This window comes from Haemorhous mexicanus, chromosome 2 (assembly GCF_027477595.1).
Source record: "Haemorhous mexicanus isolate bHaeMex1 chromosome 2, bHaeMex1.pri, whole genome shotgun sequence".
Classification (NCBI taxonomy): Eukaryota; Metazoa; Chordata; class Aves; order Passeriformes; family Fringillidae; genus Haemorhous; species Haemorhous mexicanus.
In genome coordinates this window covers 102,319,272-102,329,716 of record NC_082342.1, presented here as the reverse complement: position 1 = coordinate 102,329,716, position 10,445 = coordinate 102,319,272, and the positions used below count along the sequence as shown (strand labels likewise).

The 10,445-nt window shown below is 40.4% G+C and overlaps 1 protein-coding gene across 4 annotated transcripts in view; it reads right to left on the bottom strand.

Moving 5' to 3' along the window:
- Positions 1-6,157: 6,157 nt before the first annotated feature.
- SHROOM2 (shroom family member 2) overlaps positions 6,158-10,445 on the bottom strand; it is a 115,850-nt gene continuing 111,562 nt past the window's right edge. For all 4 annotated transcript variants that reach the window (XM_059839732.1, XM_059839733.1, XM_059839731.1 and 1 more), the window contains one exon: positions 6,158-9,008. In XM_059839732.1, the coding sequence (XP_059695715.1) occupies positions 8,742-9,008 (267 nt within the window). In that variant the 3' untranslated portion in view covers positions 6,158-8,741. The remainder of the gene's footprint in view (positions 9,009-10,445) is intronic.

Below are 10,445 nucleotides of genomic sequence, written 5' to 3'. Positions count from 1 at the left end.
AAGACCACCTGACGGGAGAATGTTATCAACACGTCACACTGGGGTTTCAGTCTGCCTTGGCAGCGTTCTGAGAGAGCTGCAGTGCTACACCACCAGGCTTTTGTCACTTCACTGCAGCTGCTTTAGCAGCTTGTTCTTATCAGCTGTTAGAAGTGACAAGGAAATCAAATACTAATGAATTTTCATTAAAGGGAATGAAAGTAAGAGATCAACAAAAACCTTTAGCTGCTAACAGAGCATGGGTGTTTAACAGCTTTACAAAGCTACTCCCTGCACAAATGATGGGGAAGTATTAAAGCAGTAGTTTAGGAGAACCATATGAATAACTGGTTGCTCATTAGCTGATCAAGGCCATGATCTGAGGTAGGAGATCTTTAGGATCTTTATTGACACTCTAAAAGGGTTTCTGTACCTTTGCCCCAGTTCCTGGCTACTGTAATAGCTAAACAATGACTGTGATCTTTCATCTAAGCAGTACCCTATTTAGATTAATGCAGTAGGAAGTAGATAGAAATATTCTGGTGACCCAGAACATAAGTAAAAGAGGATACTGCAGAAAGCAAAACAGATTTCTTAGGGAAACCTGAACAGCCACAAGCTGGATGCCAGAAGAGAGCAGGATGCAGCCCTGTAAACAGCTCCAGACAGGGCAAATTCTTTAAATATGTGAAGGGAAGTTGCTTTTCAAAAGCATTTTATTCCAGCATCTCCAGCGCAAAGGCAGGACAGCTCTACTATTAATCCTTGTGCTGGTCTGTCATTTACTTGGGCAGTGGGGGAAAGAAGTGTCACACTGCCCCTGCTTTCCCTCAAAGCCCTCCCTCAGCCAGCTCACAGGTTACAAGGCAGAGATGAAAGGTCATCAATGCTCCAGCACATGCTGGAGCTTGGGACAGCTTCAAAACGTGGGGACAACCACCTGGAAGGTTCTGATAAGAGGGTAATGCTTTTATGGATAGCTAAATTGGTCAGCAGAGGAGCGCTGGTAGGGAGCCCCACAAGTAGGAGAGAAAACAGAAGCAAACTTAGTAACTAATTGAATTAGTAAAAGGAGAAGGGTTTGTGGTAGTTCCTATAGGTGCGTGTGTGGAGGGGTCCGTAATGGAAGAAAAAAAAAGTGTCTGAGCCATGCTGCCTGGAGTGTTCGAGCCAAGGGCTTGCAAACTCCCACCTGCTTTCCTGACCTGCCAGCTCCAAAAGCCATGTTAGAATTACTGCTGCTCTATAAAGACCCCTGCTATAAAACTGTAGGCAATCTAAATATTTACCGAAGTAGTCACACCTTGGTACGTGACTGTGTAATGTAAGAAGAGCAAACACAAAAGGTGGATTTATAGTGACCATAAAATTTTCATTCCCAGTTTCCTGACTTCCAGAGACTTTATGGCCAGCCTTCACATTGCACTTCCCTGTCATTTATTTCAACAGTACTGCACTCCTGACACCCTTGAACATTTGCAACTAATTTTTATTTTCATGAATCTGTCTTATACTTGCTGGGTCATGACAGGGCTTTCTCTGCTCAAACGAGTCTCATGCTGTATGTGATGTTCACTAGCACACACACACAACTTTTAAATCCCAGTTTTGATCAGTGAGTGCTCTTTGTTATGTTATGACATACTCTCTCCACTCTCTAATAATTTACACGAGTCTCTTCTCTCATTTTCCTGTCCTTTGCATTGGATACAGACTATGGGATTAGACGCAATATTTTAGAAAGTTTATGAATTTTTCAGCAACATTGCATCACAGGTTACTACTTTTCCTGTGTTTCAGCTTTTTTCCTAGAGCATAGAGCTCATGTGAACTGATCATTCACTGTGATCCCACACACATTTAGAGAGTGGTCTATGTCATTGCCCTGTCCATGTGATTGCCATCATTTTCTCCTTGATTAATTGCTTTGCATGTCACCATATGAAATGATAATTTGTTTGAACACACCCAGAGTACCAGTTTTTCTCTGTGCAACTTTCCTCTTCTCTGTTTGCCATACATGTTGCAAACAGTGACCATTATCACTGGGCTTCTGTTGTAATTATCACTTATTGGTTTTGTGGAACTGCCTATTGTGAAAAATGCTGGTCGAAGTAACTCCACCTTTGTGAAAGCAGGGACTGAACCTGGGTTCAGTGTGACAATGAACTTTACTCACCTAGGTTTTTTCTTCCCTGTTGTATAAAAATAGGAAGTGGTGGGATTTTAAAAATTCTTTAATGGGGCACATTCTGGTCACACTTCTCCATGGAGTATTTCTGCTTTCAAACTCACTGATGGCTCATACCATGAACTCACATAGTTCATACCATGAACTATGTAAGAATGTCCTGGGAACAAAAACCCAAAATCCTCTAGTCCCCATTGATGGAAAGGCTGAATATTTAGATCTTCAGCTTCTTGCTCTCTAAATTATGCTTTCCTGGCAGAACACAATGATCCAACTTCAACAGGAACTGTGTATTGGTATTATTGGTAATTGGTATGTAATATTCTATTGGGTATAGAACTGGTATTCTGCCCTCAACCAGAAGCCTGAGCTCTGAAGAGGTGGCAATTAGGTCAGCAAAACCCCAGAGAACAAGCCAGGTCACTCATTCTGTAAATGTGTGTTGTGCTGTAAACACCCTCATCTCCCAGCTTGTGAGACTTCAGCATCTCAGCCTTTCCAGCGAGCCAGGCTGTTCAGTGAATTTGGGATGACCTCAGAGAAAGGATGACTTCTTCCTCAAAGGGGAACTTCTTGGAGGCTCCTTAGTGCCAGAGAGCTGTTCCAGTGCCTCCTGAGCCTATGAAGGGCTGTCACTGAACGCACAGAACATGATGGTCTTACACAGTGAGATCTGAGATTCTGAAATTCCAAGTTATTCCCTGTAACTTTAGTATTCAAAGATGCTTTAAGGTATTTTTACATTATAGGAACTAAAAGGCCTGCCTTAGCTCATGGAGACAGAGCACTTCTGCCGTGTCACATACAGAGAAAGAAAAACAGGAAATTCAGAGTCCCAAAGCACTCCACCACTGGTTTAGTTTTTCTTCCTTGAGGGCACTGATCCTTCCAGGCTTTCTTGGTTTTCATTTCCTTGTGATCTGTATCTCCCCATTAATAAGAGAATGACTGCTCCACCCCTTTCCAGTCAGTGTTGGCCACTTTCAATCATCACAGCTTGTTTTCCCATTTGATCTCTGGAGGAATCATACCTGTGTGAGAAATCTGCTAAAGCTGCAACTCCTGGGAGTGGCAATGAATCGTATTCACAGGACTCATGCCTTTCATATTTAGATACTGAGATAAACGATCTTATCTTCCTTGTATTGCTTATTATTTAGCCTGTGACTGCTCATTGTATTTATATTTCCCTGAGGCATTTAGCAAAGACACAAGTGTAATTTATCAGTAACAAACACTATGAAGAGCAGAGAGCTGGGAAGTGAAACAGATGTTGAAATGAAATGATTCTCATCATGAAGATTTTGTTAATTCCACTCAGGCTTTTGGACTTCTCAGCTCCACTGAAACAATGTTTTGGTACAGCTCTTCCAAGCAGACATCCATTACCCCGTTTCCAGAACGTGCTCCATAAGGAGCCCAGCAAATGCTGCTGTCACAAGGAAGAGCAGCAAATCAACAACTCTTGGTAATGTCGGAGCACAGCTTCCTCAGAGCCAGCACTGCCTCCTCTTACAGAAGTTGCTGGGAATGAATAGTTTAGTCATCACAGTTGCAGCTTGGTATGCACTTAAGAAAAGGCTTTCTTTCACTAATTCCATTACAATATAGGAACACAGACCTAAAATTCTTGACACTTCTCACCTGGGACACATAGCATGCATGCTTTTTAGATGCCATTTTGCTGGAGATTTTATGTTACTCAAAGTAAGTTTGATTATTTTTCCGTATCTTCCACTACATCTTCAGCTTCACAGTCACAAATCCATTTGCTTTAATTAAAATCTCTCCTGTGTTAAGACAATCACGAACATCAAATTAAAGTATTCCAATAAAAGATGAAATGCATTGGGAATCTGGTTGTTCTCTAGTGGCACTGCTGCAGGTCAACAAATGAGAGGAGGAGTTACACAGAATTCCTCCCACTGCTTCACCCCGGAAGGAGTGCCAGAAATCACCACAGATATTCTTGGTATCCCAGCCCTGGCAGCAGCAGGCAACAGGTCATGGCAGCTAGAGGATGCATTTCTTGTTAACTTTACCAGGAAGCAGTCTGTTGCATGGAGGGGACTTAAGAGGAAGGGAGGACACAGGCTCACTAACACTGACAGGTTTGGCAGTAGTGGAAGGCCCATCCTAGCCACAAGGCCATCTCCCCCTGCAGAACCCAGACTGCCTCCAAGACAGATATCAAAGCATCTAAAAATGAAGCCATTGTGAGGATTTTTAACATATGAGAAAAAAGAAAAAGCTTTTTCACTAGCCTTGCGCTCAGGAAAGGCTCAACTGCAGTGACTAAAATAAAACTCAGTCTAAGATACTGGCCCACATGGTTACAACCAAGAAAAAGGTGTTTATTCTAGCCTGAACTAAAAGGATACATGCTCTGTATCCCTTTAGGTGTGCTACCATAGCCTGAATGAGAATTACCTCCTGTTACTGAACGGCACCTAATTTATTTCAAATCAAATTCTCCTCTGGAATGTAGTAAGTTAACCTACTTCAAATGGAACAACTTTATCCTTAGAAACATTATAAAAACAGCAGGTAGAAAGCATGAAACCAAAGATTTCACAGGTGAGTTGCTAATTCACATGGGTTACCCATCTTACAGTTTATGGACCATTATAATTAGTTTCATGGATCATTATAATTAGTTAAGCTGCAGACTGGAACTGTGGTAAGTAAATGCGATGACCAATTTACCACTTCTGACAACTGCCAATATATAATCCAGTTTAAAGATGTAATTGTTAATTTTCACAACATTCTGTGGGCATGATCTGCTCCAGTATATAGATAAAAAACAACTTATCCTCTAAAAAGCCTGCACAGCTGAAGAGCCCATAATTAGAACAGGCCTTTAAACTTCTGCAGTGAATGACCAGAGATCACTAAAACAGGAGCTGCTTTCTACTGCATATCATAAGGCCTTGCTAGAGCTACTGGATTGCCAACAAGTTACTTCAGCTTAAAAACTGGGACAATTAAGTACACTAAAATTAGTAGTGACTAGAACTTGATTAGAAAAGAACATAGTGAAATGGTGATTCCTTTGAAATCTGAGGGGCTCAAGTACCCCATGAGAAAAAATAAAGAGCTGAATTTCAGTTTAAAGGAAGGCAATTTAAAAAACTGCAAATAGTACACAAAAACTAGACGTATTCCTCTGGAGTTGCCATCCTGGATTATACCTAATGCTCACAAAACCAGCCACCAACAGGTGGGTCCATCCAAGTACAAAGAGAGAGGGAGAAGAAGGGTGAAAAGAAGTTTAGAAAAACCCTACAAATACCCTAGTATTTTTCTTTCCCTAACTTCCTTTTCCCAGATTTTATAAAGACCTTCACAGACAATTACAGACAATTAATTTCCAGGATCAAGCTATGGTTCTGTGATCTGTGGTCACCTCTGCTATAAATTTGCGCATACTTGCCAGTGTTTCCCAGTAAGGCAGAAGATTCTGCAGTTAATCTGAGAACCCCCATTAAACTGAAGTTTCTGTGAAAGTCTGTTAGAATTGGAGAGTTCACAAGTGATCTGTTCTTGCAGAAAATCTCACACACCACTGACTTTGGATATTTCTGTATGAAGTATCCATTCTAAGCATGGATGAAGCTGAAACAGTGGAATTGCCCACGCAGGAAAATCTAAGCTGCTCCCCTGGCATGTGCTCTCCACGTGGTGAGAGGCCCATTTATTTTATCGACCCCATAACACATTTTACCTTTCTGCCATCTCATATTCACACTCTTAAAATACTAAATAGACACAAACACATTTCTGGTACTTACACTGGGAACTTGAGAATGATTAATTACTCAACACATTAAACAAGCTGTACCAAGACAACAAACTACTTCAGACCACAAGATAACTGGCCTGGCCTTGAAAAGCACTATTGATGGGCACCACAAGATGACCAACACTGCAAAGCAGCAAAGCAAAGCAGAAGCTTTTGACATTAACACTGCACACAAAAACTAATTCTACATTGAAATATACAGTTTATTTTCTCAAAGTCAAGCAATACCATTTGTCAGTAGGTACATGTTAAGTGTCAGGCAGGAAAACTGTACATTTTCACTCTGGGCTGCAGGATCCAAACAGCTGGAGAAGCATTGTGGAAATCTTTCACTATACAAAGAGATCTAGAATTGAGAACAACAAAGGATGAAGAAACAGCCATCCCCAGGACGCCAAAGGCAAAACATTAGCACCAGATTTTTTTCAAAAAGCAACAGTACAGCTATTTACAGATTTACATATAACATTGGGAGGCCACCATCTTCACGTTTCCAGGGTGAGTGATTTTCAAAAGTTTTGAAAAAGGAAAGGAGATATTAGTGTCTACACAACTGTTCTGTGAAAAGGATAATAGATAGAGCTTTCACAATATTGCTACCTTTTATCAGAGATCTAAATCAAAGTACTGATCTAAATACAAACACATTGTAATTATATTATTCTTCACATTTCACATACACATTTCAGAGTAACCACAATATGTAAAATTTTTAAAATGCCACAGATAAAACAATGCACACTTTTCTCCAAGCTAAGACAAGCATAATTTATTTATGTTTAGTTTTGGGTTTGTTATGGTTAAGGGATAGGTTTAAGGACAAAGGGACCAGTTGTCCTAGGAACATAGCAGCAAATAACTGTGAGATGCCAGAAGATTACATTTCTGAACAAGGAGGGAGAAACTAAGGTCAGCTGTAGGTCTTGTAAAATGGTAGCTCCATTTGACCTCAACTGATGCACATCAACATAATTTCAATTAAAATTTGGTCCAGGTATATAAAGTAGTGCATGATAAGGGTGTGTGGGGGGGCAACAGTCTTTTTAATGTTTGCACTTGTCTGCAAAGGAACTGGTTCCAGAGGATTTTTGTTCCGCAGTTCCCCAACTCACAAGGAATTCACTGATCAATGAGGAACAGTTCCAGTTCTCTCTCCACAAAAGAGAGGATTCAGGTAAGAAGGACAGAAAAACTCTTGTGAATGCTGCCATACTGCTGGAGTAGCGGGAAGAATTCTTTGCTCTCTTTTCAACAACTGACTGTATTTTCGACCTGCTTAGCTACAGACTGGCATTCACATCAGCCTTGAAAATGGCTTCTGGATGGGGAACCTATTTGTGTGAGGAGAGATAAATCTTTCCCTAAGGACAATGGAAATGGCATATACACAAAGTCTTCCCAGACATTCTTTGCCTGCAAAACTTTATCTTAACATAGAACTTGACACTTAAGACACTATAGAATTTTACTGCAGGTATCTATGCATGTCAGCATAACCCATTACTGTGCTGCAAACATGAGTTAGCACCTCTTTTTAGAGCTACTGGAAATTATCTAAGTCAATGGCAGTATTAGGAGATCAGATTAGTCATCTGATACTGTGAACTAACATCCTCTCCTTTATCACTGTTCAATGGAAAAAACAAGCAAACAGCCCCACTTATGTTCACAGTTACAACACAGAGTTGCTCCATGTAATGCACAGTATTTACATGGCAGAATTGTTTCTATTGCATTTGGTAGTCTGAGAAAGAGGAACAAACAGCATTATGTAGGTCAACTTCAGTGTAACTTAATTACCTATATAAAACCATCACAATGTTGAACAACTAAAAGAAAAAGACAAACAGTGTCCTTAACCTACATTTATTTCCATGAAGTGTAGTGGGTTTGGGACAAGAAGAATAAAAACATGCATAAAAAAGCACAAAAAAAGCAAACGAGCCTTGTAAATAATTTAGAAGAAAAATGTTTTGAATAAAATGAGCACAGTACTTCCAGCCCGTTTCTTAAATCAAGTACAACTTGGTAAAGAAAATCACTTGCATTGCATTAAGAGAGTGTACAAATATGTCTTGCAAAATAATTTAAAAAAAAAAATCTTCATCAAGGTAGGCATTAGGTGATTTGCAAGCTGCTTAAGAAGCATTTAACTAGACTGATTTTGAAGTTGTTTTCTGCATGGGGAAAGTGCCATCCTATATACAATATTAAAAAAAAGTGTCTGATGCCACAGGATCAGAGTGACACTATTTCAGCAATCTGAATATATTAGCTATAAGATGCATGCTTCCCCTATTTAATGTGTCTTTAAAAAACATAAAAACCCACTAAATTGAGAGCTTCTAAATGTGTGTGCATTTGTGAATTGCTGTAGGGTTTTCCAGCAGACTGTGCAGCATCTGAACGTAAGGGAAGTATACAACCTATTCTAAAAACCATTGGTTGCATGCACAACTGCCACAGACTTTGAACATACTGAGCAAAAAGGTTAAGAGTCTCTCCCATTTTGTGGAACTTTCTGGAAGTTAAGCAATGAGGAACAGCTGTAGAGTCCAGCAATAAAAATGTGTTCTAAAAAATTAAATACATCATTCAAAAAAAAAGAAAGAGCATTATTGCTGTTGTGAGAGCTATTTTTCTCTTGTTGCACTTGTTTCTCTACCACACACTCAAGCAAGCCAAGAGACTCATTTTTATACTTGGAAACTGCCCTATCCCTTCCTTCTTTCCCGTTTTTCCCACTGTTGGTCGGACTCAGTGCCCTTATTTGAGCCGCTCGGGTTGGAGGCTGTCAGTCAGACACTTCAGCTGCTCCTCCCCCAGCTTGATCTTGTCCTCAAGCTCTCGCTGCTCAATGATGAGGGCTGACTTCATTTTCACAAAGTGCTCATAGTCTGCCAGGTTCTCCTCACTCAAGTAGTTTGCCAAAATGTCGAAGACAATGCGCTCTCGACGATCCAGGTTTTCCTTCAGCTCCTTTGCATCCTCATGTTGCTGGGTCAGCAGCTTTTGCTTATCTACCAGTGTCCGCTTAGGAGAAAAGAAAAACAGTTAAAAATTCACTGGGTTCACTGGGCTGGGGCAACAGCTTCACTGTTCAATTCTCTCTCAAGTCTGTTTTAGCTACAGTGATCCTCCTGAATATTTAGAAAGGTGGAAAAAGAACACACCTTAAAATTTAGACTAATAAAATGCATTAACAAACTGATAAAAAACTTAGTAAATCAGTGAAAGACACATCATTACTTTCTGTTGGCCTCAAAAGCATTACTTCAAAGACTCCTTTACTATTCAATAGTTATAAATAGCTGTATACAATATAGCTGCCTTTGAAGAACAGTTCTTCAAATTAAGACTCAGCTGTCTTACATCTTCCATACAGCACTGGCACAGCTGTGGTTACAGAACCCAGAAACAGACCTGTTTAAGGGAGCCATTTGTCCTTATACAGCTCCTGACACTGTATACTTAGCAATTCTGCTGCATCCACAAGTCTTCCTGATGACATGTGAAGTTCTGTGGTCTTCAGACATGAGCAAGAGTGAGGGAAGACAGCAGAAGGGCAAAAGGGAAGCAAAAGAAAGAGGACAGCAGAAGACAGCAGCCTCTCCCCCAGCATCACCTGTCTGCACAGCCAACAGTCCCACCTGAATCACCTGGCTACCCTCCTTTGGCAGTACATGGAGAGACACAGGAGCACCATCAATCCAACCTATTTCAGATGTCTGCCTACAAGTGATTGCTTTTTTCCAGTGACAGAGTATGGCTGGCTTACTCTGACATCAAGAATTCTATACAGGTGTCTGAACTTAATTAAAAAGCCTCCCTAAGAGGTACCAATCCATAACTTCTAGCTTTGCTTCAGAGATGAATTTTCTTTGACAAGTTTCTTCAAATAAACCTCAGTCTGTTCTAGTAAACGTGTACATCTTTTTAATTTGCACCTACTGTTAAATCACACATGCTGTTTAATAAGCCTGAAGGATTATAGAGAAGTGTTTTTGTAGGATATAAAACAGTATTTTCAAGATGGAAGTATGAGACAAAGAGGGCTACAGACTAGTGAGCTTTAATAAACCTACCTGTCAGAGTTGCACATGCATCCTGTGCTGACTCTTTCTACAGGCAGACCAAAGCCCAGAAGTGAAATGTTTTCAGATTTGTGCTCTCAATGTACTTAAAATACACAGCCTAGATTAACTCAGGATTCAAGACAGCTATGGAAGACAAGTCAGAAAAATTACACACTACTAGAAAAAACAGTTTAATCTTCCCTTGAGCTTATGCCAGGGGAAAAAAAAATCCCACTGCAAGTTACAAGCAGAATTATCTGCTGCAAAGAGATGGAACTAAAAGTTCTCCTGAGCTCACCAGGGCAAGTAGCAGACAGCCTCAAACCCAGAAGTGTGGCTAGACTGCTCCCAGGGCAGCCTTGCAGGTGTGCGCATGCTGAGCAGCAGTAACTAG